Source organism: Orbicella faveolata, unplaced genomic scaffold, assembly GCF_042242905.1.
Source record: "Orbicella faveolata isolate gen_17 unplaced genomic scaffold, um_ofav_v1 contig_27, whole genome shotgun sequence".
Classification (NCBI taxonomy): Eukaryota; Metazoa; Cnidaria; class Anthozoa; order Scleractinia; family Merulinidae; genus Orbicella; species Orbicella faveolata.
In genome coordinates, this window is record NW_028301555.1 from 5,988,684 (window position 1) to 6,015,332 (window position 26,649).

At 39.4% G+C, this 26,649-nt stretch overlaps 3 protein-coding genes across 3 annotated transcripts; 2 read left to right on the plus strand and 1 right to left on the minus strand.

Moving 5' to 3' along the window:
* Positions 1-716: 716 nt before the first annotated feature.
* Positions 717-11,957, plus strand: LOC110067286 (alpha-1,6-mannosylglycoprotein 6-beta-N-acetylglucosaminyltransferase A-like). Its single transcript, XM_089297039.1, has 17 exons — positions 717-1,172; positions 2,657-2,739; positions 3,179-3,271; positions 3,826-3,900; positions 4,547-4,705; positions 5,155-5,318; positions 5,758-5,889; positions 6,485-6,621; positions 6,958-7,088; positions 7,557-7,628; positions 8,229-8,321; positions 8,724-8,807; positions 9,272-9,334; positions 10,236-10,352; positions 10,710-10,784; positions 10,902-11,056; positions 11,208-11,957. Exons 1-17 carry the CDS (start codon positions 974-976, stop codon positions 11,404-11,406), a joined length of 2,031 nt encoding a protein of 676 aa, XP_089153165.1. The 5' UTR covers positions 717-973; the 3' UTR covers positions 11,407-11,957.
* Positions 11,958-20,981: 9,024 nt separating this feature from the next.
* On the plus strand, positions 20,982-22,872 carry LOC110067283 (uncharacterized). Its single transcript, XM_020774597.2, has one exon. The coding sequence runs from the start codon at positions 21,324-21,326 to the stop codon at positions 22,218-22,220; it is 897 nt and encodes a 298-aa protein (XP_020630256.2). The 5' UTR covers positions 20,982-21,323; the 3' UTR covers positions 22,221-22,872.
* Positions 22,873-23,195: 323 nt separating this feature from the next.
* LOC110067284 (adenosine receptor A2b-like) lies at positions 23,196-25,180 on the minus strand. The gene has a single exon (XM_020774598.2). The coding sequence runs from the start codon at positions 25,122-25,124 to the stop codon at positions 24,255-24,257; it is 870 nt and encodes a 289-aa protein (XP_020630257.2). The 5' UTR covers positions 25,125-25,180; the 3' UTR covers positions 23,196-24,254.
* Positions 25,181-26,649: the final 1,469 nt, after the last annotated feature.

A 26,649-nucleotide genomic window follows, 5' to 3' on the forward strand; every position in this document is an offset into this window, starting at 1 on the left:
GTATAGAGTTGATACAATGCCACTGTTTATTTTATGCAAAGCTCGTTAGAACTAACACACTTTAGCCTAACGTATATAAAATTCCTGGGCACGAACTCGAAATAAGTCGCCTTCGATCTTTGAAAGAAGCTAAACCCCCAATACATTCAAATCCAGCTAATGTACTTTTGATTGCATGTTTCTGGTGTGAAATGTAACCTTTAAACTATCCAAAATTTTAATTTAACCAGCTTGTCTTACGTATTGTCAGAAATTTGTCGTTTACGTAGACTTCTTTGAGCTAGCACGCTATTCAATTTCTGCAATTTTAAATTTTTTGTTCTAAAGCTAAGCGTGGAATACAATGCTCTGTAAGAAAGAAGTGTTAAATAAATTTCTTTTATAGAATTTTTGTGTTCTACCAGGCTGACTCTTGTTGCTGAATAAATTTAACTCAGCAGCGATACCAATTTCAGTTAATTACAGTTTTCTGCTATACGGCCTTATCAAACTTGTCCGAAAATTTGGCGAAAAAAAAAAATACGTTTTTTAAACGTATGTATCTCTACTGCATAAAGAGAATGGAGATAATTGTTTTAAATCCAGGTATCACAAGGTGACAGAAGTTTTCATGCAAATTGACATGTTGACAAATTTTTTTGAATTTATAAATTACTTCGCTGACATGTTATTTCGGATTGTGCGTTTTATGCTAAACTGCGTATTATTTTTTTTTCTAAACAAAGTTCATTATTTGTTACTTAGAATGTGATTCTAAAACTACGATATGATTCAACCACAGTAATAATAACGGCTGGAGATTTGGGGCAAAGCTTAAAATCATCATTCTCGATCATTCGAATCACCGTGTTGGAGCATGTAACCATAGAGATCTGTACATCCTCGTTTAGAATTGTCTTCTTTTGCTTTTAGGTAACATCCACTACATATTTGGCGAACAAACACTGCCAGTTGGACGCTGGTGCTATTCAAAATGAAGCGAGTGTTTTCAAGAGGCACAGTTCTTTTCCTTTGGTTGGGGTTTGCGTTGTATTTCTTCGTGGCTCAAATCAGCATTTTTCGAGTTACCTCCCATGTTGAAAAGACAAGCACTGTTCCGAGGCTAGGCAGCGGATCTGGGGGAGAAATCAACGACAAGAAGACACTTTTGGAAGTACACGTTCCGCTCAATGGTAGGTGCATATTGAAGAAAAAAGTTTGAATGCCTTAGTGAGATCATTGTAACACAGTTATTATTAAGTAGGATTTTGGTAACTGATGAATTCAGTAGAATTTATAAATATGATAAGCTAGCTCCCCTGGTGGTATATACAACAGTCGATGGAGTTAATCTGTGCGGGTATCGCATTAAGTTAACCCTAGGATGCATTAAATAAAACCTGTATCAGCAGTGCTATAATTGAGTCCACCTTGATTGAAAGATGAATATCGAAGCTTACGTTATTTTCGTCAGCCATTTTTATTCGCTCAGCTCTGAAAGAGATATTGACTTCACTAATGACCGCGTTTCAAGGATCTATCCGTGATGCCATTGTAATTTAAATGAATAGCTTTCTTGGTGATCCAAATCGCGTGTTTCGGTTTATGTACCCTAACAGAAGCATGGTTGTATGCTTCTGACCCTAATTATCGGGAATATTGATTTTATCTATTGTTCACCAATCCAGAAAACCGTTTGTTCTCTGAGAGAACTGGATCTCGGTTTCAAACCAATGCAAGATATATATATTTTGAGCTTCTTGTCGTGTTCTGGACTAGATCACGGTATTTATTATTCGCTCTCGATGAGGTGATAGTGTTAATGAGGACGATGCCGCTAAAAAAACACACACACACACACGAAAAAAAAAAAAAAAAAAAAAAAAAAAAACTGTTTCCTAAATCAAATACTTTTAAAAACCTCACGCTCCAGCAATATCCCACGAGGATTGAACTGTTTGAAACTTCCCGCTGTTTTCAGGCACTCACAAGGTTAAGTTCATTGAACAATTTTGAGGTTTTAGTCGCACAACGGTCCGATTTTCTTCCGCTTAAAGCGCTCTTAGGAATATCAAAGAAACAAGAAAACGTCACCTCGAAATCGACAACGTACCTTCACTGCACTCCATGCTGATGGATGATAGCCAGTTCGATAGCTCAGCCAATTAAATTGCAGCATTTGCATTAAGTCGAATTCCACTTATGGCTGCAGACGTTGTCTGGGCTGATAGTGTAGGTCAGCCAATCAGATTGCAGCATTTCCTTAAAAATGCTATTAGAGTTCAACATATCAGAAGTTTATTTATTAACATTCTACGTCTGTGGCGAAAAAAGTGTTTATCAGTTTCACTGTAGTCATCGTCATCGTCATGGTCGTCGTTGTCGTCATTGTTCTCGTCGTCGTCATCCTCATCACATCGTCATAGTCCTCGGCAATTCAGTCCTTATCGTGTCCTGGGACGCATAAGGCCTTCACAGTCTCTCTCTAGCGGGAGTGGTCTTGAAAACAGCTGGGATACGAAGTGATAATTATGACAGATGGTTATTAAAATGATAATAATCGAACAAACAATTCTAAATTGGCCGACTTTTGACCGAATTTGCATGCACTAATTGTGCCACAATTATTTTTTCAACAATGTATTACCAATTTATTCTTTTATCCAATTATTTCTAGTGCCGACGAGACAAATTGATAGCTTGGCATCGTGTGATATCCTAGAAGACCCTTTGTTCCCTCTATGCTCCATGAAAATTAAAGTAAGTCACTTTTAATTTTTTTGATGTTTTAGTTTACGCATACCAGATCAGAATCCATTTTACAATAAGACCGGATATCCGACATGGATGAGTGTTTTCTTGCATGTCGTGTCAGTATTTTACCCTTTTGCACTGTCCTGTTATTGACAATGTGATCAATATAGCTATGAGATCCCCGCGGTGTCAAGTAAGCGAAAATTTGTCCAGGGTAAACATGTACACACAACAAAGGGTCCATTCCATTCAACCAAAAGTTCTGGTTTGTACTTCTGAAAATTTCCAGTGGCCAATAGAGCATCATTTTTTACTATTTCCGGAAAACGCTTGCCTCCTTCATTGCAGCTTCCTGGGTTTTCAAGCGCTGCAGAGACCTGTGGACTCTCGGCAGTCAGGCGAAAAAGTTTTGCACCCATTTTAACAGTTTTTTTGTCTTATGCAGGAATTTAACAAGACGTGGGACCAAAAATGTCACGGAGATAAACATAAAGTGGATCCAAATAGCATGTGTTCTATTATTCAGTATTTGAGCGAGGTAAGACGTAAAATTAGTTTAACTACTGCTACCATAGAGCTACACACTCTATATACGCTCATTAGGTCTCGTTCACACTAGCGACCTAACGACATAACGTTATAAGAAGCACCGTTATGTCACTATGTTTGCGGCGTGAACATTCCGACTGTCGTTAATGTCGTTATGTCGCTCGTGTGAACCAGACCTTACTGAAATTGCTTGATGTCGAAGTGTCCTCCTTGAATAGGTCCTTTGCACGATCCGGTCACATGGTACAACATCACACATGCTGGTGAGCAAGTTGCGCAGTGGGACTTCCAAAACAAAGGCAGGTCCAGGTGGACTGGTACGTGTTGCATTGTTTTGGAAGTCCCACTGCGCAGCTTGCTCACCAGCACATGTGATTTTGTACCATGTGACGGGATCGTGCAAAGGGCCTATTTGCCTACAACCAGCGGAACCCGGGGCGGGGACAAGTCGAGTCTCGTACTTGAGACTGGCCGGGCTTGTAGTGTACTTATCGAGAACCACGCTAGCTTGGTAAGCTATATAACTTTTGTCGTTTGTTACAGATACAAGCCTGGTGTCCTGTATTACCATGGCGACGACACAGAAATCCCTTTAATGAGGCAACGGAGTTGCAAAAGGTGATTATTCGGACATTAGCTGTTGTAGTAATGATTCCGTGGCTTTTGAAAAGTAATCTCTTCTCACCGGTCTGAGTTATAGGCGTTCTGCCGGACGCCTGCAGACAAGAAGCCAGCTAAGGGATAAATGGGCGAAGGGAAAAAGGAGGGAGGGAGAAAAAACTAGCTAAGGATAAAGGCATCCGCGCGAGAGAACAGAAGAGACCGAAAAGAATAGAGTACGGAGAAACGACGCGGCATAATCTTCCGCAATTTTTACTTCGAAGCTGAGAATAGTCGATCGATGGTCGACTGTAATTTTCTTTACTCGTTACTTGAAATTTTTTTCAATGGTTACGAGCTCGTGTTTTATAATAAATACTTTATGCTTTATGCTCTTGGTAGTTTAAATTTTAATCAATTACGCACTTAATTTATAGAGAAGTTTTCAAACTTGCGCTCAGGCATTTCCCTTGTAAAAGTAGGAGGACTGAGAAAACCATGAGAACGAAATTGCAGCGACTGGCTACAATAAAAAGCTTCGCGATCCACCAGACAGTAAAATATCCCTGAGTAGCTTTCCATTACTACATTGATAACAAAGAATTATGTAGTCTGTCTAAAATAGCTATTCCGTATTTTTCTTTCATATTTTTTATTTTTGAAGACAACTATTCAGACAAATCTCTCCGCACTTCTCGGCAAGTTCAAAGGCAAGAGATACGCTTGGATACGCAAACGAATCCGTGGAACCTGGCCTCACTGGCTTACAGCTATTGAAGAACTGGGACAGTGGGCGAATTTGTATGGGACGAGAAGAAAGAAGGTAACAAAAAAATACGCATGTACAACAGCAACAATAACAAAAATAGGTTCCATATAGGCGCATGTGACTACTGCTTACGAGGTAAAAGATGTGAAAAGTAGAGTTGTCCTACAACAACAACAACAAACAGACAAACATCTTTTATTTAGCAGTGTGCTTTAATAGGCACGTTCTTGGTTTTGTGTAGTTGTGATGTCCTGTCATACCTCTTCCCTTTACTAAAGAAAACTTTCATATTTGAAGCAAACGAAAAAACGGTGGAGAAAAACGAACGGTTCGTAATAAATAAGGAACAAGCCATATCGGAAGGTCATCGGGTTTATCATATTGTTTGACACAAATTAAAATATATTGCATCTGCTGAATTTTACTACTTCTTCACTTAATGTACGTGACCCAGTGCATTGCAATGATATAAATTGCGACGTAACTTTATCCTTCTCTCGCAGATCTTGATCTACATGGCCGGAATGGGGGAGCACAAATTCTTTCTGGATGAGGCCTTTTTGGGAGGGCCTTTGGGAGAGCTGGCCCAGTGGTGTGATCTTATAAGCGCTCTGTACATTTTAGGCCACGATCTAATCATCGCCTTTCAAGTGGAAGATGTCCCACGGTGAGAGAAAGTTTTTCCGCACCAGCAATGATTAATAGCTAAATTCTTTTCAACATTTATAAGATCCTCTACGGAAATGTTCTTAAGAATTAAGACCTTGATCATCTCGAGAGTCTATCTGAAAATTCCTCACTGATGACGTAGCCCGTCAGAGACAACCTCATTCACATGGTCCTATTGTGTCCTTTCTTGAATAGAGATCTGTGTAGCCGTTCTGATTGGTTCTCACTTTTGCGCAAAAATCCGTCAACTAGCAACAACCAATCTGAGAACACAATCTGAACCTTTATGGAGTTCCTTTAATCTTTATAATGATATTTTTCCTGTAGAATTTCAGAAATCTTCAAGACAAGTAGCATGCCCTTCATCAGTGTAGTACTAACCTCAAGTGATACTTCGTTAACTTTACATTCATTTGAGAAACGTGTTTTGTTTTTAGTACCCTAATGAACTCCGCTTCAGATGGTTGTGCGCGACAGAACATGACGGATGGATTGGATCTCATTTTCACAGATATCATGGGAGTGCTGATCATAGCAGAACGGAGCGGTCCGGACTATTCACGACACAAGTTAGTGTTTTTTTGGCGCTTTTAATCACAGTTTGAGTTTCTAACCTAATTACTCTGATGCGGAAAGAGAATAAGTGTATTGATCAATGTATAAACACATAAACAGATAGCCAGACAGATGGATAGGCAGTAGACTGACAGACCGTATAGAGAGACAGACCGGCAGACAAGTCAAAAAGACCCACAGACAAGACAGACAAGTAGACAGGTAGACAGGCAGTAAAACAGACAGACAAACTGACGACAGAAGGAGAGCTTTACTAATAATAGGCAGACAAACAGTCCAACCGACCGGATGACAGAAGGACAGACAAAAGACGGTCTGACAGACCAACTGATAGACGAACAAAAAGAGAGACAGACAGGCAGGCAGACCAGACAGACTGACTGACCTATAGACAAAGAAGAACTGGGATCAATATTTTTCTTCGTCTTCTAAATTCGTCCATCCGTTCACTAACCCGTTCGTTTCTAGAATCGAAATTTCGTCCAGTAATTGTCTATAGTTTGTATTTATTCTAGCCTGCCATTGACAAAACGCTTTATTCATTTGTATACCGAGGCAAATTGTAATGCCCTTGAATGCTTTTAACAGATGCAAGTTGCGCGTCCTTGACTCATTTGGAACAGATGCGGAATTTAACTACAAATATTACCAAGAGAAGATTCCTGGCGGCAGATCTGTTTGGGGAGATCTCGACCTTCAGCTGGCTCAGTTTATGACAATGTATCGTAAGTGCGCCATTCTGGTATCATAATGATTAATACAACATTGAAATATTACGCCAGATCCCTTTGTATTACTAGTAAGAACGATGGTCTAATATCTCTGTTTCTAGTATTTTGCATGCATAATTTGTATTTCAAGAAACAGTTTAGCCCACGCAAAATCTTCTTTCATTTAGCCTGATTTACCTCGTGAGGAATAGATTTCAGCAACCACGATCCCAGGTTCTGCTCAACGCAGGTTCTCCTCTCCTCAAGGGAGGCAAAATAGAGAGAGCATGGGATCGAGGTTCAGGATTTCATCCGTATATGGTAAATTCTAACACCATTGTTTTGTTACAGCACACAGTCCAGATAACTCGTTCCTTGGTTTTGCGGTTCCACGACGATCAAAAGAAAATAGAACCCTACTTAAAAGACCAAAGACGCGGAAGGCGGCCTTGATATATGGAAAAGATCCATTATTTTGGAAAGTGAGCATGATGAGCAAGAATAAATAGAACATCACTTTCATGTGCTAAAACTAAAATATGTAATTGAAAGGACGGGGAATCCTTAATTCGCCTCTCTCAGCTCCCATCGTTTTAGGCACATCTGCGTCCTTTAATCTCTTTTAACAAAGCTTAAGTGGCAACACTTCCCCCGGTGATCTTTTGATCTTAAACCACCTGAGCCTAGAAGGCATGAAGTCTCTTTCTCCCTCCGCCCGGCACCTCTCTGACCCCACCAAAAAAGGGCCAACCTTCAATTCGTCCCTTCCCCTTTTGTCAGGTAAGGCAAGGGCCATCTTCTATACACCTCTCTTTCCCCCTTTTAGAAGCGCTCTGTATCTTCCACTGTTGGCTAAGATTCTTATAACGAAGCGTAAGCAACTGTCACGCTAGGCAGGGTTCATGCTGGAACGTTTGTTAGATGGAAACTTTTTTTTATTTTATCCCCAGGGTTATGGCAACTACATCAACACAGTGAAAAGATACTTCAGCGAAGTTCACGCCACACTAGGCGGAACTAGCGTAAGTGGTTTGTGATATCCGTATCTCTTTTCACAACAACACGTTTTCTATTTTCAACAACACGTTTTCTAATTTCATTTTTGTTATTCGTTAATTTACGACACGTATTTCCACTACTTTCAACAGACATCTCCGACAGAACGTTTCGTATCCTAATTAAGCCTTACTTGGACACTGTCAGATTTGTCAAGGCTTTTTTCTTTAGCTTTGAATTCCAAGCTCCAGAAGTCATAATGTTGCAGAATAGAGCTAAGAATAACGATAACAACAATAACAACAACAACAACAACACTAGCCAATCATATCATTCGCCTCCAACTGAACCACCCGTTCCTCGTACCTGGGCCCCTCTGGATAAGACAGACAGGCAACTCTGGGGTAGACAATGCAACTGAAAAAAAACTTGAACAACAACAACAACAACAACAGCAATCACCGACACCACCACCAACACAACAACAAAAAACCACGCATTAATTGTTTGCGCCTAGGCAAGCTTTGTCCGAGGTTGTAGCTTTATCCATTAATTTCTTGAAGATTTATGGCCCAGACCTCGAGCTCTGTTCTTTACTGTTGTTGTCATGTTTCTATTAATAATAGGATCGTCAACGGCAGTATGGCGTGCCTGAATATGTGATAAACCATGGGATTGTGAATGTAACAACGCTTATCAATCTGTTGGAGTCTAGCAAGGTCAGTATCAATGAAGAGATTGATAACGATCAACTAATGCGCTCGACATTGTGACAAATGGAATAGATCACTGGCCTGGGAATTTTTCGTTATTTTATGAATAAAGTAAACGTGTCTCGAACGAAATCCTGTACTTTTGGTGAAGCGTGCACAAGGGATTCGGAAAACAGACCAGTCATGTCAAATGAAAATGCAAGTCTGAAAAGTTATTTCACTGGTCATGTGTGAGAACTTTACACCCTTTTTACACTTGTCTTTAACGAGTTCAGTCTCAAGTTCAAAACATCAACTCTTCTTATTGATAACCATACAATTATTTTGATGGAAGTTCTGAGAATTTACGGTGCATCAAGGCAATATCACATAGATTATGATTTCTTTATTCTCTTGCTTCTTCTTCAGGTGTTTGTTGGTCTTGGCCAGCCTTTCGAAGGACCAGCAGCCCTTGAGGCCTTGGCCAATGGATGTTTCTTTCTTAATCCCAAGGTATTACGTTTTAAATACAGTTATATGTGAATATTTTGCATGTGAAATGATCGCATTTGACTCTATCAGACTATTAAAAATGCTGACAACTCATGAACTTAGGTCAGTAAAAGACACGGTGGGGAGCGATAAAATTGGAATAGGGTTTATTCTCTTTTAGCATTAATCTTCTAACGTTCTATCACGAATGCCGTTCTCTGAACGCCTACGCCACCCACGATCTATTCTGTTGGCGATATTGAGTAGCCTAGCAGTGTCGTCAACAAAATGGCAGCCGCTTCTTTGCGTTTTCAAAGTGTCTGCAGAGAGAATTTAGTTAAAGTTTTCAACGACTAGTAAATTTATTCCGAAACAATTGGATTAATTGCTCTCGATTTTTGTGCGTGATAGAACTCTCGAGTTCATAATCAAATAGTTAAAACCAGTTCTAACCAGTTCCTAATAAACTCATTTCTTTTTCGTAGTTTGTTCCTCCATTAGATCGCACGAACGCTGGCTTTTTTGCTGGTAAACCCTTCAATAGAAAGGTAATGAACTTGAACTTGTGATAAAACAAAAACATTAAAGGTCGAGAAAGGTAGGACGAATGTGTTAGGTGAAATCACAATGAACGTCGATCGATGGAGGCAAATCAAGCCAAATTTGCCAGGGACACTTAAAAAATGGCAACCTGGCCAATATGGGGGGCTCTGTGGCAACTTCAGGGGCGTGACTAGGGGGTTCTTGGGGTGCCCGTGAACCCCCCTTTTGTAAGTCTTGTTTTAAGCAAACAACCTATAACAGCGGGGAAAGCGACTTGAAAATCTGGTGAATACCCTCACTTTGACATGTGGGAGGCGCGGTGGCCTCATGGTTAGTGCGCTCGTCTCCGGATCGAGCGGTCCGGGTTCGAACCCTGGCCGGGGATATTGTGTTGTGTTCTTAGGCAAGACACTTTACTCTCACAGTGCCTCTCTCCACCCAGGTGTGTAAATGGGTACCGGCGAACTTAATGCTGGGGGTAACCCTGCGATGGACTATAGCATCCCATCCAAGGGGGAGTAGAAATACTCCTAGTCGCTTCATGCTACAGAAACCGGGATAAGCTCCGGCCTGATGGGCCACTTGGCTCGTATGCAGACTTTACCTTTACCTTACCCTCACTTCGACATAGTGTGACCCCCCCCCCCCGCCCCTTTGAAAAATCCTGGTTACGCCCCTGAACTCTCCTTGCTGCGAACCTGCAATAGCTAGTTTTATGGGCAGTAAAATCTGCTCTCAGAAATTTGACCAGTCAAATTAATAGCGAAAATTGCTCGTGTACTACTTAAGCTACGGTGAGACTTATCAAAGAGAAATACGATATGTTTAAAAAGGAGCCAATTATACTTGCATGAAAATATTTAACGTTCGTTAATATTTAACGTTTGCTATTTTGTCATTATTTAGATAACTTCTCAAAATCCTTATGTTGAAGTGTTCGTTGGAAAACCTTTGGTGCAGACCGTCGACATAAATAATCTAACGGAGGTGGAAGCGGCTCTTCAAGAAATCATAAATACTAAGGTGACACATTTACTATGCGTGCAGTCCTAGACCAACCTAGACGGCGAGTAGTCTCTCGCATGCTCGAAAATCTGCGAGGGAAGAAACGTTAACGAAGGTGGAGAGGCGAGCGGAGAAACCGCGACAAGACCTCGGCGAGTTTCGGCCGCCTTCGTAATGCCTTGGATGATCGTCGGCAGTGTCTTCGTACAACTGACGCGTATTTTCCAGCAAAACAGAGACTTTCCGCAGTCTATGACTAACCAATATCAAGTTAACAAGCCTTAATTTGCCCAAAACCTGCAAAGTGAAGTTAGTGAGTAGCAAACAAAGATACGCATCCTTTTTTTATGGAACGTCATTTCACTTTCATTTTAGGAAGAACCTCATCTACCATATGAATTTACTCATGTTGGCATGCTCGAGCGAGTAAAAGCGTATGTGGAAAATCAGGTATGATTCAGGATTGCTCCAAGACGATTTCTTTATCTGTTTGTCTATTTTCTTTTTGAATGTACCGAAGAAAATTACTATTCCATTCCAGTTTATAAAATATTGTGTTTCCAACAGGACTTCTGTAAGCTAACAAACTGGCCTCCACTGAGTGAATTGAAAATGATAGTTGGAGGAGAGGGCGAGGCTTGTGTAGACACCTGCCTCGAGAAACAGCTGACATGCGAGCCGAAGTTCTTCACGTCCTTAAATACAAAGGAAACTTTTGAAAGGTAAAGTTAACGAGAAGCGCGCAAGTATGATATTTGAAACAGCTATGAAACTGTTAACCAGCGTAATAAAATACTCGTTTCTATGAAACGTTTGTGTCGCCCACTGTTGCACTGCTGGTCATTGAAAGAAAGGTTTCTGTTGATTTTTCAGGAATAACCTGCGGTGTAATTCCACCATGTTCCTTGAAAGTATTCTAGCGCCCTCATTAGACACTGCTGACAACAACAAGTGCCAGCTACAGAGTCAGCCATTGCTGTTCAGCTGCCGAGCAGCCAGGTCTGATGTAGTTCGCCTCTGTCCTTGTCGCTCGTACCGTAAAGAACAAGTTGCATTGTGCGAAACTTGCTGACCAACGGAAACACTTCTGGGAGAGTTCTTGGTTTTGCTGCATTTCAAAACAATTGAGGCCCTCCTTTAAGGGCAGTACCAAATGCAAGATTCTTGATAAGGGAATGGCGTGAAGATTGCTAAAAGTTGTTGACATACCCTGCCTGATTCAAACACTACGATACAAGTGACTCAAATAAACAGCGGAAGGAGAGAGTTAGCTCTAGAACAAGCTCTTTGCTAGTAGCACAATAGAGGTTTCCAAGATTTATAAAAAAATAACACTTCTACTGATACCAATTTAACCTGTTAACAATGGAAGACAGCTAGCTTCTTCGTGGGATTCGCGATTGCAAATTCCTATTCTTTCTTTCATTTATTTATTTATTTATTTATCTGAACATCAGTTTATTTGACCAAAATTTTGTTGTTAACGCTTTTATCTAAATGACGATTTTTTTTGTAAAACCAAGTCGATAATTTTTCTGTGCAATCGAGCTACAAATAGACATATATTTTTCAATTGCATTCTGTCATTGTTTTAAATGAATAAAATTTCGTAAATAAAGAAAATCTCGTAGTATTTGGGCTAATAATTGCGGGTTTGGTAAAAAAAATCCCATCTCCCGGTCGGCGGTATTCTATCGGTCGTACCATGTCTTTTCGGTTCAAAGGTGAGCGAGGCTGCTAAGCTCTGATTCAAAACATGGCGGGACGATGAGTTAATGAGTACACAGATGACAAATTCATCTTCGCTTTGGACAGAGAAGGATGTTTTTGTCGCCTTTACAGAAGAGATGTGCAATCGAAAGTTCACTACGCAACTTTGTGGAAATTCAGACACTCTCAATGCTGGAATTTAATTTTTTATCAGGGGAGCTTCACTGAAGCGAAGCGGAAAGAACAGTAAGCTTACTACAAATCTGCCAGATGATGGATGGTAAATCACCTCTAAAGGCGTCAAAGAATCTATGAAAATGAAAAGCATGAAGGTTAGTTTATTGCCATTTCTAGAAATTTATTTAGCGCTGCAATAATCGGTCAGATAATGCCATATATGTGTTGTAATACTCGTTACTTACAATTTTGTTTACCATTAGAGACCATTTGGCCGATGATCGTAAGCTATCAGCAGTGTAACCGAGGGTAGAGAACCAGATGATTAACTTTGGAGTACGATTTATACTGATGGATTTGAAATCTCGTTTATAGAAACGAAATTTCATATTCCACGGAAGGTCGATTGAAGATTTGCTTCCTTAAGATCACCTACCCGCGAAATCAGTTGTCAGCTGGACTAAAGTCGTGACCACGCTAATAATAAAGTCGACTTCAGTGTTGGATTCCACTAGGCGGTGCTTTACAAAGTAATTAGTAATTAAAATACATCGTCGATTTAGGGCACTGCTCAAACCAAGAAGACGTTCATCCCTGTGCTAACCAGCTGCAATGGCATGGAATCTTCTAACCAGATAAAATATGTGGAAAAAAAAAAAAACCAACTAAGGTATAGTAAGAAATCACCAAATAGATTACAAAGGGTGTTTTGCAGATTAATTGGTAGCTGCAACAAATCATCACTTTAAATCACTGGCTAAATCAACACGACGTATGGAGTTGCCAATGAAGTGCTTACAGAGAAAATGCTTTTAAATACACAATTTCTCTCCCTACCGAACCAAGCATTCAGAAATCGAATTTTGTGAACGGTGGCTCTTTTGCACTGTGGTTGTGTTATTTCCACACATCACTTTTTAGTCACACACCCCAGCTGAATTTCGCACTGCCTACCAACAAGAAATCTCAATTTATATTACCATCAGTTATCAAATTAGTGTGCTAAGTCTTAAAATGGTTATTCACCGACTCAAATAACGACAACAGTTGAGAAGGTGAAGTAGCGGTATCTCCAGTACTTTTATGAGAACTTCGTCCGAGTTCTTCCAGGTTTTATGCTTTGATACTGCAGGATAGTCATTTTGGCCGAAGGTTTTGCATCCTTTTTTATTAGAATATATTTATTATTTTATAAGAATATGGATGCTGAAAGTTGCGAAATTCTCAGAATATTTTAAGAATAATCCCGAGGCTGGAATTTTGAAAAAAATATAATTTTGTGTGTTAAAAATTTGTAAATAAATTAGAATTATGTTTTCAACTAAACCGCATAAAATTCTTCCTTTCTCTAAACGGCAAAACTAGCCAATAAACAGCACTAGCCGTACGTTTGATCCTAATAACATTTCTGAAAGAAATTATATGCCATATATTTAGGCTTAATTGCCTGCAGAGTGGCTCCAAAATTACTTCAACGCCACGAAAGGCAGGAAGGACAGATAATCTGACGTTTTGTCGACATATTCCACTTTGTGTTCCTTTAACTAATATAAGAATATTCACAGGAATATTTTCAGCCTAGAATCGCCAGAAAAATAAGAATATTCAGCGTGGAAAGGAAAAACAATATTCTTAATAACAAAAACAGCGTACAAGCCGAGAGTGGGCGGGTGTAGGCTGAATAAAGACTGGTGAACAGCAGCTGTCTGACAATGAAAAATATTGAGGAAGAAGTGACTCCCTAAATGGAACTGAAAATCCGTGAAAGCATAAAAACACACCCACGCAGGAATTTGCTCTTAGATCATTGTTTACTTTCACTTCTTACATAAATTATCACGTTCATGGGCTTATATCGCCCTAATTCTTGTGCTAACAAGCTTTCAAATGACATAACTCTCCAAATCAAATAAAATACGCGAAACCAATACAGTAACGTAAAAAACGCACCAAATAGATGACACAGGGTCAAAAGAAAACAAAACTAACGAAAGAGCTAGGTGAACTGTAGACCAGCTCCTTCGGTTTCATCGACTCAGTTCATTTGGTAGAGTCTTATTTTCTGCGCACTTATAATTATGTACTTTTTACATGTATCCCACTTGGAAATAAAAGACGTATTTTTTCCCGGTGAGCCATTAGGAACACAGGGTAAACATACTGTACAGAGCTTTAGTCACTTCATAAGTGGCTCACGACAGAAAAAGAGGCGTCCAGTTGTTAGAATAACACGAAATATAACCGGTAACATGTTTCAGCGAGAGTCCCACCCGCTGGATCAATCCTGGCACTGTCCACCTGTAACTAACTTCCTTACCCGTACCACTTCCGAGGAATTTACGAAATTTTGCGTTTGCCGCGTCAAGAAATTTCTTGGGTGGCAATAATGTTTTGAAATTTTTATTGACCATTACTTCCCCTGAAATCTAAGATCGAAGCAGGGCTGAGATGTGGTAACTAAACTATCTTTTACCCTGTGTCGACCAATTTATTGTAAACTAAGAAAACGTTTTGCAAGAGTAGTTATAGTACAGATTTTTTGCTTTAGGGAATACATTAAAGAACTCACGGTTTCTCGAAGTCGTTATTTTATTCGTATCTAACATTGTCTGTAACCGTGTGTGTAAAAACTAGAAGCTCTATCAACATTTCAGATTAAGAGTGGAGAGTCGTACATAGGTGGAAAGTTTTGAAGAATACACAAGGTTCTTTTATGGAGGAAAGAGATTTATGTTTCACATGCAGGGGAACTGCTTTATCAGAAAAACTATTGTCTCCCTTTTTTTGCAATAAATCCTTACATATTGAACTGTTGTTTCTAACTGTCAGGATTCTCTATACTAGCTAATTTCACTGACTTTTTTTGATGCAAAATACATAAGGCAACCACTTACTGTGCTTAAAGATACAAAAACATATTTACTTTCTTAAGAAATTAGATACTTATCTACGTTATGTTGGCTAATAAAAAGCAATGTTTTTCAGCAATTGCAAGTAGGGCAGTTCACTTCATTTTTGCTCCATTCTTATCTTTAAATCTGGCGACATAGACTCCCGTATTTTATCCATGATTTGTAAATCTCCCTCCTTTAATAACTGTTTGTCTGTCATAAAGGGTCTCCTGATTAACAGTTTTCGAAACATTTAAAGATCGACAGAAAATCTTGGCTCCTTTAACTTCTCAGTTCAAGTGGCGCAATGCGAGCATAATTTTTGCATCTGTTATTTGCAGTACCAGCAGATTTTCGTTGTGGAACCTGTTGTGTTCAATTCCTATTGTCTCCCTACAGTAAGGGAATACTTCTTGGATTTAGCTCCCAGCCACCAGTGTCTCTTTTTTTGGATACATTGAACAAAGAACAGGTTGATTTAAAGCCTGTAAATAACTGTTGAGATACAGGTATTTGTACAAGGAACCAAATTAATTAAGTCTTTCGAAAATTGAGCAGTTTGTGATTAAGAAGAAAATGCATTGTATGATTATCAAATTTATCAGTCTATGATAATGGATCTTATGATTATATATGATGTAGTTTATGATCACTTACGCCACAAATAAAGTGAAAGACTAAATTTTTTCCAGATACTAGCTATATTCTGACACCAAACTGAACACAAACAAATTTAAAAATCTGACTTTTTCAGCTATGACACGACAAATTGGATACTAACATAGCAAGAAAAGAGTCCTTTTTTATGATGCAAACCAGTTCGACAAACATACTCGTTGGCAAACATGATTAAATGTTTGTTATCATAAGGAGTATTTAGAAAAGAAACTTAGACATACAACAAAAGCTTCTTTAATTTTGAACAAATTCCTCGTTATATACGAGTATTTCTCGTGAAATTTACCAGCATCATCTGTCATAATATTGCGTCATCCAAGCAGACGAGAATAACATTTTTTTGTTACAGTTAGTTAAGCTACTCCGCGCAGTTGACAATAAGGAGGTTGACCCGTACGATCTCTAAAGAGAAAACAGCTTCGCTCAGTGCAAGGAGAGACTCGACGGTCGTTTCATCGGTCAAATTTATAGAGTAAGTATAATGTTTAAGATCAAAACTAAGTTTGCCTTAAACGGGAACTCTTTGCACCGGGACCTTTTTATAGAGATGTCAAAAGTTCATTCAGTGCCTTCAGGTGAAATTAAGCAATTCAACAAGATTTTAGAAACGTTGTGGACCTGCTTGTTTCCACCTGAAGCCATTGATTTGGTCGTCATCCTGGAGCTCGTTTTTATGTATTTTCGGTATATCGAGGTATGTTGTCTCAGTTAGGAATGGGTGATTCTGAAGAGCAGTCAAAATAGCCCTGAGTCTTCTAGAGGTTCGGTAAATTGTTCCATGTAGGCGCCCTGTATCTCGACAGATGGAATGGTTAAAAAAGTGGTAAATCAGTATCTGTCAGGGGTTCTCAAATTCGTCTTTTTAATTAAACCCAGGTCCTTTTCTCAATTAGGCCAACTCATGATTTCGTTGGAAAAGGATTCTTTTCTCAAAGTGTTCTCAAAGGACTAGTTCGAACCCATTTTGGCTCTTGAAATAGGCTGTCATTATGTTTTTACTACACCATCTTGTCTGTACCCAATTACAGAAAATCAAGGTTCAAAGTATTCTTAGGAATATAGAGGGATTTTCTTCCAAAGAAATCCCGAGATATCGATTAAAAATTGGTATATGGATTGAATTCCTAAATGACGTCCCTTAAACTAACTGAAACTGGTCTTGTCAATAGCTGTAGCTTTTATGATTATCATTACAGGAATACAGGCAGATCATGCAAATAAAAAGGCTGGTTCATTACAATCATTTTGGATGTAGAGGCTATTGATTAGTATTTGTAATAATTACGCCAAATAATTGGAGAAAGCTGCCAGTAATTTCTAAAGAAAAGACATAATTGTGATGCTTAGAGAATAAATCGAACACAGTTTTTGCCTTTATGTTCCGCATTAACGTCAGGAAGAAGAAGAAACTAAAGAAACTTTGAATAAAACAGCCGGTTCGTGTTTCAACTAAAACAACACAAAGAGTACATGTAATGGTAGTTGTGGTAATTTCTTTATGTGGCTATAAATTCCATCGCGGAAAAACTAATTTTATTTGTTTGCTTTTCCTAAGCATACATGTACTTGTAGAGTTAGTAATGTAAAATTTGTGTAGGGCTAATTAATAGTCATAAGGAGCTTCACTACGAGAAAAGAAAGAAGAAAAAAAGTCAAAATGCCGATACAAAATATCTAGAGTTGTTTCTCTCTGAGGGTGCTGAAAAAGCCCACGCAGTGTTTAGAGAGCCAATACCAGTTTTCTCTTACTAAACACCGACCAATCTAAACCAGCGAATCTATTACGTTATCTGCATCCTCCCTGATGTTTAACTGCGGTTAACTTAAACACAAGGACGTCTGAGCTCTTACTGTGCAAAGCATAAAACTGAGTTTTGCTCAGTTGAAATTATTTGCGACAGGTGCATCGAAGGAAAGTTCACGGATGCCATACCGTGGTAAGTTCAAAGTGTCTCGTCGGGTTGGGTAGTTGTTAACCCGCTGATAACTTTATTTTAGCATTTTAGAACTTTATATTTGGTATAAAACAAACAGAAAAGAGTTCGGCTGCTATGCAGAGAGAGGTGAGATTAAATGAACTCATCCACTGAAGACAAAACAGGGAATACTGTGTTGACAATTGCAAGTCAATAGCTTCTCAGAACTAATAGCGAGCCGGGTTTAACGGCTGTCAATGAGTTTTAAATCATCAAACTGTGGTATTCTACATTTATTTCAACTGAAAGGAATGCATAGGGTACTTCTTAACGGAACATGTTTTCGTTTTTGTTTCAATGCTTTAGTTTCCCGTTTCAATCTAAAACAATGAAAATTACATTTATTTACACTGGCTCAGTGGGCACAATTTTAAGAAGCACCGAATTCGATTTGAAGCAGATTTTGAGGAACTAAGCACGATAGAACTAAGACCTAAATTTTCATTGTGAAGCTGGGATGTGACCAATAACAGGTTCCTCATTAATAACAGCTTAAGATGGCAACGATGGAAATTAAATTTACGGTTATTGTTATTGCTAGGCAGGGTTCATCTTCATTATCTTAATTAAACGTTCTCAGAAAATGTCCGTCGTCTTCATGAGGCCATTTTTAAACTTAAAAGTGAAACTCACGAAAAATTATCCAAAAAGCGTTGTGAGTTTTGAATTGTAGATTCTCCAAACAAAGAAATTTTCATTTCGTGAATCGTAACAGGGTGCTTTTCGAGAACAAAGCTCACTTCAAAATCAACAAGGGCAGGTGACGATAAACCATTACTGAAAAAGATGCGTGGAAAAGCTTGTTGACAATCTTTACAATAGAAAGTGGCTTAACTGGTCCCCTATCGAGTTTTCTAGTGGAAACAAAGAGGCGGCTTTCGTTTTGAAAGGGTTTTGTTCCGAGTATATCATTCAACTTTTCCCACAATATTTACATTTTCGTTATTTTGTCTTCTTCGTCCAGCTTTTAAACTCTGAGATCATGCTGATATTTAAACAACGTTTGGCCAAGCATAGTACTGCTTTTGTTGCAAGTTGTTAGTCAATTCAGGGCATAACTTTTGCTGCGAATGAACTAATCGTTTCTTTGTGAGTAGGTTGTATTTCATAGGAAAAAGGTGTTGTATAAGGTTTAACTTGTAGTGTTATGCGTAAAGAATTTATCAACTCTGGTAGTGGAAAAAGCGTTGCATTTTCTGTCTCAATGGCGTTGTTTCTTTCGCGCATAAATTGAATTGGCCCAACCACATTGCTTTGAGCTTTTTGAGATAATCAACATTTCCAGCAAGCAAATTAAGGAACTCATTAAAAAGATTTTACGTTCAAGTATGCACCACTTTGGAAAAATAAGACAAACTCTTAACTTGAATCCACATTACTTTCCGTGGAAAAGCCAAGGGTCTAGTTTGTCACCTATCTTAAAGGCGTCGTTGCTTGACAATGAACTGGTTGTCTCAGGTATTTGTTTTGTTCGTTTAGTGTTTTGTTTATTGTTTTCCAAGCAATAACATACAAAATAACGTAAGTATTCAACAGCTAAAATATCGAGAAAGAGCTGATAATCCCATTGCGTTTGCATTAATTGTCCAAAATAATTCAGTCTTCATGGATAATATCAGTTTTTGGTTTTACGAAAAGAGCTTTCGATTGTCAATTATTGATAAGAAAGATGTCTTCATCGTGTCTTTCATGTGGAGGAGTTCTTATTTACCAGCCGTGCTGATACCATATAAGTTTATTCGGTCATTTATTAAATGTGGCCTAATTTACAGAACTGCAGTTTCATTGGTCATAAAAAGAAAGTATTGGCCCCAGACCTGCCATTTGATAATTAGGGCTAAATAATGTCATTTCAAGAGCTCGTCAAAATAAAATTACTGCTGGTTTTGGAGTCTAGAAATTTTTAAACCTCGATTTGGAATTATCACCCAGATTAGCCAAAATCTTATCGTGGAATTTTTTGGGTAATCTGCAGGCATCGTGTCAAGGCTCGAATTATACGAAACTTTCTACACCCACGATAAGATTAAATAACGGTCTTGCGCGATTCTTTTGTTTGGCAACGGTATAGCGGTATTTCTTTGTTTTGGAAAACCACGTGTCACAGAATCTCTGAGAAATAACAGTTTTGTCTTCGAATGCCCGAATGCAAGATTATGAGCTACTAGGAGGATGAAGTTTGTTCGCGCTGGAATTAGTCCAAAATAATTGTCACAGGCTGCCTCAGGTCGTGCAGGACGATAGAGAAAGTTGTATCATATATAACCTACGGCTAAAAAAGCCAACTAAAGCCAATTATTACTTGTAAGATTGCTTTCTTGTCATGACTATAATTTTGAAAGGCGTAAGTCTAGGATGATCTGCAAGACAAGTGTTTTCAAATGACAAACATTGTGAGTGAACATAGCGAGGTTTGTTTGCATATTTGCATTGTAATGATTAGTGATCCATGAAGACTCTTAAACAGAACAATAAGTTAGACTCCCTCTATGTGTATTGGCATTATTAAAACTATTCCACGTGCTCTCCGTCTTATATGAATACATTTACCTTTAAATTGTCCCTTGTAGAAGTTATCTTCATACACTATTTAATTTCCAATCGACCGCCAGACTTTGTATTATGTCTGAGAGATGAAAACATTGCGATAAACATAGCGTGTTTCTAGAGTTTATTGATCTGTAGGAATGCTGCAGTGAGAGGCTACAAACCTTCAGAGGGGTTAGCAGGAAACAGTAAGGATTCATGTTAAAAAAACAGATTGGAAATCCATGCCAGGGCTCTTAATGTCAACAGATTTTTCTTGTTCCAATAATGGAAATCTTGTTGTTAGGCGGAAAAAAGAGGGAAGAGTGGCCATGAACGGGTGGTATGCCATGTCTAAATAATAGATTAACACCACGCCTGCAGTTGTTGAAGTGCTTGTGGATTTTCCCGGCATGGTGGCTTAAAAACGTTTTCGAAAACACGAACTCAATGATTTTTCACAAAAGTCAAAATATTGTGCTTAAGATATATTTGCCATCGCAAGCAAACTGTTACTCTAAAAAGTTTGGGAAATAATCATTGTTTTTTCCTCTCTTGTACCGCATCAGTCGCAGGATATTTTCTGGTGAAATAATTGTTTGCAAAATAAACAATAAGGTCCAAAAAATAGTGTACTTGCACTAGCTTTGTTGAAGCACACTTATTTCTCAAAACACTAAGCTCTTAAGAACTAATTGTTTTCTTTTAGTTTTATATTAAAAGACGGATTATACGAGAATTCGTTCCGAGCATAAGCCGATTTTCCACACATCTACTTCATTAAACTAGATGTCAGTCGCTTAAGAGTGGGCGAACAATTGTTTGCTGGTAACCCATTTAAAGCTAGCAAGTTCGATTAAACGGCTCTCTTTGTTTGGTTTTGTTCCAGTTCTCCCCTGTTGCGAGCTGAGGTGGCATGGCAAATAAATTCCAGCAAAGCGCCGCGCTCGTTGACTCGTGCATCTAAGTAGCGTCGAGGCGGAGGTAGCTCGAGAAGTCTCAAGTATCAAAACTCAAAACAAGCACTTGAAATGCAACCGACTTACTGCTACCAGGGCCTACCCAGTTTGAAAGATGACTACGAGTTTTCGTGGGCGCGAAATCGTCCATTTTCGCTGGGTACAGAGTTCCTCAGAGACCATACCTTCCTGAAGCCATTGTCAACAAAGCTTTCCGGATTAGTACCACCTACACGCATCCAGCAAACGGTTGAGAACCAACTCGTCAAGAAACACGAAGAACTCAACCTCGGGTTTCTCAACGGAATGGTTCCAAGTCGGCCGAAGACGAAACGTTTCTCGATGACATACGTCGCTCTCATCGCCAGCGCCATTCTGCGAGTCCCTGAGAAGAGATTAACCCTTTCACAGATTTACCAAGTCATCGAGAAAACGTTCCCGGAGTTCACTGTCTCCAGGGCTGGATGGAAAAACACTGTCCGCCACAATCTGTCGCTACACGAGTGTTTTGTCAAAGGAGAGATGGCAACTAATGGGAAGAGCTGCTTCTGGCATATTCACCCAGCATACATCGCCCGGTTTAGTAAAGGAGATTTTCGAAAACGACCTTGCAGAGAGCTTTGCACTCTTGACGAACACAGGAGCTACCCGCGAATAAGTTTCGACAGAATACAACCTTATCCAGTGCCTTATATGTTTGGAGCACCTGGCACGCGATTCGAGATTAATCCATGTTCTAGCGTCGAGCGGCAAACTGCCTCACAAAGGACAATTTTCCCCGGCTCTTCAAGCTCTGTTCAGAAGCCCTTCGTGAATGCAACCGTTCACCCTTCAACTGAATGGCTCAACGAGTATAAACCGTATCCTTATTACTACTTGTTCTCTCCGCCGAGAAGTGCGTCGCTTAATCCACAACAAACTGAGAAGAGCCTTCTCCTGGAGAACTCTACGTGTTCCAGCGGCCACTAGCTTGCGAATGAAACAGGGCTGTGCAACTGATAAACTAGCAACTTGAGAATACTGTTGGAGATAATTTATCTAGCTTTCAGCAAAACCTAATACGCTTTACACTGAGATTGAATAATAATATAATGCAGGCTAAATATCTTCTGAACATACTAACAGCAATGTAAAAAGTTTTAAAAGTTATCAAGTCTGATTGACATTTTACAAAATTACCCTTGTGTAGGTACTACATGATATGAACTATTTGCAATTATTTCAAATAACACCTAAGCACAATAAATTTAAAAAGCCTGTTTCGTTGAAATGTTATCATACTGTCTAATTACTACACAGGACATAGCTATGACATTCATCGATCAAAAGTGACTTCAGCTACGTATCTACATTCACATCTACACTTAGTATCTGCTTTCTGAATCCGCCAAATGGATAGCACTGTTTATTTCATGACATTTTGAGGCAATATGTATTGTCCAATACAGAACTTACTTGTACCTAGCTACATGTAGTTAAGAACGATATTGTTATTGCGGTTACAAAAAATGACGTTGAAATTTTTCCTTGTTGCTTTAGTTAGACTTATAAGTGTGAAAATGTTTGTTTTATTGCCAATGCATGCAGTCTTTGGATACAGTAAGTAAATGGTATAACTGAGCATTCTTGTTGCGATCTTGATAAAACGTTACCCCAAAGAGGAAATTATTTAAACATCGAGACTTCAAAGGGCAAAAAGCTCTATTTTAAACATCACGATACTGCATTTACTGCGATGCTCCCAACTCTTTCTTGGGGCGACGAGATTAGAAAACTTCACTCGTATAAGGAACATTCTACGCTTGGATTTCTTTGCTCTTTAATGGCCAAGGCTTTGGCGAGGGCGTGATAGGCTGCCGGCGTCAAACGTATTTCGGCACATCCGACATGACTCGGATAGGGGGATATTTTTCATTTGAAGTTACCATGGTTACAAGTCACGTTGCGACATGCAGACTAAAATAAGATTTATTAACTCTCAGAACTTTCTCCTTCTTCAATGACAAAAATCAACTGTTACACAACTGTTAGGTAAAGGTAAGGTAAAGTCTGTATACGAGCTAAGTGGCTTATCGGGCCAGGTCGATGCTTATCCTGGTTTCAGAAGCATGAAGCGACCAACAGTAGCCCTACTCCCCTCTGGTGAAATGCTAGCCTGTCGCAGGGTTACCCCCAGCATTACCGTAATGCAGCACCAGCACCCATTTATACTCCTGGGCGGAGAGAGGCAATGCGAGAGTAGTGTCTTGCTCAAGAACACAGCTAAATGTCCTGGCAAGGGTTCGAACAGGGACCGCTCGATCCGGTGGAGGGCGCACTAGCATGAGACCCCTGCGCTGCCACAAAACTGATATACACGTAAAAATAACAAGGACGCTACGCATTAAGACATGCAATGTGAGTTATTCACACGTCAAATGTTATACCGTTATCTGAAGGTTATGGAATAAGGTCTTCTCTCACAAGTGTCATTTTTAGGACATTTTAGTATTGTTCTCTAGATTTTGAAGACCTAAGCACCTCAAGATGGTGGATCGAAGATGGCGGCAGTCTGGATATCATGGCGAAATTCTCACTTGATATAACGCCATCATCCCATGTTGCTTGCGTGAAAGGATACATTTTTGGACGTACACGCCCTTCGAGTTTCATTATCACTGCTATTTTACCATAATGATTGCTTTAATATTTTCGTAGTTTCCGAGTGTTGGGGGGAAGTATCCATCGTCCCGTGTCATAGAAGATACAAATGCCCTGTCTGAATAGCATTTGTTTTTTAAAGTTTATGCTGGTAACCGAACAAGAGCCCAAAACACTAACTTGGCGAGTTTTCCTCTCTTTGTCTGCATAACATCTGCCTTGCTGCCTTAATAACTGCCGCTCGAAGCTCGCGTAGTCGCCAGCAATATAAGAATGGGTTGATGGAAGAATTCATGAACGCCCTGTCTGAATAGCATTTTTTTTTTTACGTTTATGCCGGTAACCGAACAAGAGCCCAAAACACTAACATGGCGAATTTTCCTCTGTTTGTCCGCATAACACCTGCCTTGCTGCCTTAATAACTGCCGTTCGAAGCTCGCGTAGTCGCCAGCAGTATAAAAATGGGTTGATAGAAGAGTTCATGAATGCCACCGTATCGCCTAATGACCATGCGTTTGTCCAGTCCTTGTGAGAAATAGATAAAACTGCCATGGAGGTAAACAACGGGGTGTAGCACATAATCATTACGATGTAATAAATAAACGTATTTTTGGCACTTTTGGTTGATCGTAGCATGCTCCGTTTATTATCTGCAGCATTATTTTCCACAGCCTGTTGTTGAGCGTGAATCTGTAACTGATGTTGACGGACAATCCGATAGATTCTGATGTAACAAACAGTGGAAACTAAGAGACAAATGGCGATAGTAACAGCCGTAACAAAATAATACGCACTCATCTTCCAGAAAGTCAAGAATGATAGCAGAAAGCTAATGAGCCAAAGAGTCGCTGATGTACACATGGCGCGTTGTGTTGTCATCAAACTCGGATAACGCATGTGGTAATAAAGAGCCAAGAATCGATCCACGCTTATGGCTGTCATGATGAGAAGCGACACGCCAGTTGCACAAGCGGCTGTCATTAACGTCGCTTGGAATAAGAAGGGATTTCCCGTTATTGTAGATGTAATGTAAAGCGGTTGTACGATAAACCCAACTGAAAGGTCTGATGCAGCCAGACTGCAGACCAAAATTATGGAAGGCGAACGGAGTGCAGAAGTTCTGCAAATGGCTGCTAGCACCAGAGTGTTCCCGGTAATGGATATGAGCATCAGTGGTACATTCAATGCACAGTTAATGATGCTTATAGTTTCTGGATGTGAGTTATCACTCATATTTTCTGAACGACCAGTTTGTGATGCGTTTTGCTCTCTTCGCACACCCTGCCGGGATATGATGTTGTTGAGTGCTTAGTCAAATAGGTGATATATAAAGACAATAGCTAATAAGGAAAAAGTTTTCGTGTCATGTTATCAAATGTCTGAGAGACAAAGAGGTGACGCAATTAGCAAGCGACAGCTGTTTCAATTTGTCAGCTTCTTTTACTGCTGCCTGTATTTGTAAAACGACAAAGGAAAATGGTTTAGCCGAATGCATTTTGACATGACAGCTGGTTTAGGCGCGATAAAACCTTTCTGATAGATCGATGTAGCTCTTAGAGCGCCTTCTAAATAGGGCAAAATGTTTTCAAAAGTGTCTTTTCATATTCTAGTCTCGGATTATATTTTTAGTTTCAGACTCCCTTTTTGCAATGCTCATTTGTCATGGTAAGTTAATGATTACCTCCTGGCGACTTTCATGTCGTTATTTTAATAAAAACTTATTGATGCCTCGTTTAATAAATTATTCTCAGTCTAAGGATACCACTGTATTCAAACTCGGTAAGGCCGACACATGTTTAGAGTAAGCAAGTTAAGAAAAAACACGTTTCTACTAAACATTGCGTGCTTGTTTAAAACACGTTTAACGCCTGGCTTTATAATATATCAGTGTCGTTTTACGGCACACGCATAAATTATGAAATTAAATCGTGAAGGTATTGGCAATGTTCTCCCAGTAAGTATTACGGTTTTGCTCATGGCCGATAATTGCCTCTTCATCAGCCTACATTCGAACCGTAACCTTCATTTCATTGTATCCCAGTGTAGTTTCGACCTTCTTCCTCTCCGCTTTCGGCCGCCGTCTCGACTATGTTTCTTTTGAATCAAACTATGAAACACGTTTCATACGTAATTAAACTAAAACATGTTATTCCTAGTGTGAACGCGGGCTAAGTCCCGAAACGGGTAAAATGTCCTTTAAATTTTGAAAACTATTTTCTACTTTTTCTCTCACTTCTTCGTTGTCTTGTTTTGTTACATTCATCAGTTGGTAAAAGTAAAGTCTGCATACGGGCCAAGTGGCCCATCAGACCGGAGTTTATCCCGGTTTATTATATAAACACTAGTGAAATACCAGATTTCTCCTTTTACTGAAAAATCATATCTTCATCGCGTGCAGTGAAGATGCTATTTTTATCGTTCACCTGTGAGGATATTGGTGTCGCCATGGTTACTAACATGATAATCGCTTAAACTGAACTTAGATGTGTTGCTGTGTGATCGAAACATCGGACCTTCCTCGGATTTCTTCGGTTATCTTCGGAAATATTCGGGAAATGTTCGGAAACTTGTTTGGCCTTCGGACAACTTTTGGAGAACCTTCGGGAATCTTCGGAAAGTGTTCGAGAATCTTCGGGAAATCGTAAAAAAATTCGTCATTAGCATGTTTATATAATAAACAGAATATTACATGCCCGCTTGTGAACACTCGAAGGTAAAATTCGTATCCGCGCGCGGGCGTGTAATATCCTCCATTTCT

Excerpts from the sequence above, each read along its gene's own strand:
- LOC110067283 (XM_020774597.2), top strand. The coding sequence starts at position 21,324 with ATGCAACCGACTTACTGCTACCAGGGCCTACCCAGTTTGAAAGATGAC.
- LOC110067286 (XM_089297039.1), top strand. The coding sequence starts at position 974 with ATGAAGCGAGTGTTTTCAAGAGGCACAGTTCTTTTCCTTTGGTTGGGG. Across the intron at positions 3,272-3,825 it reads TTATTCAGTATTTGAGCGAG|ATACAAGCCTGGTGTCCTGT; the intron begins GTAAGACGTAAA and ends CGTTTGTTACAG. Across the intron at positions 3,901-4,546 it reads AGGCAACGGAGTTGCAAAAG|ACAACTATTCAGACAAATCT; the intron begins GTGATTATTCGG and ends TTATTTTTGAAG.
- LOC110067284 (XM_020774598.2), bottom strand. The coding sequence starts at position 25,124 with ATGAGTGATAACTCACATCCAGAAACTATAAGCATCATTAACTGTGCA.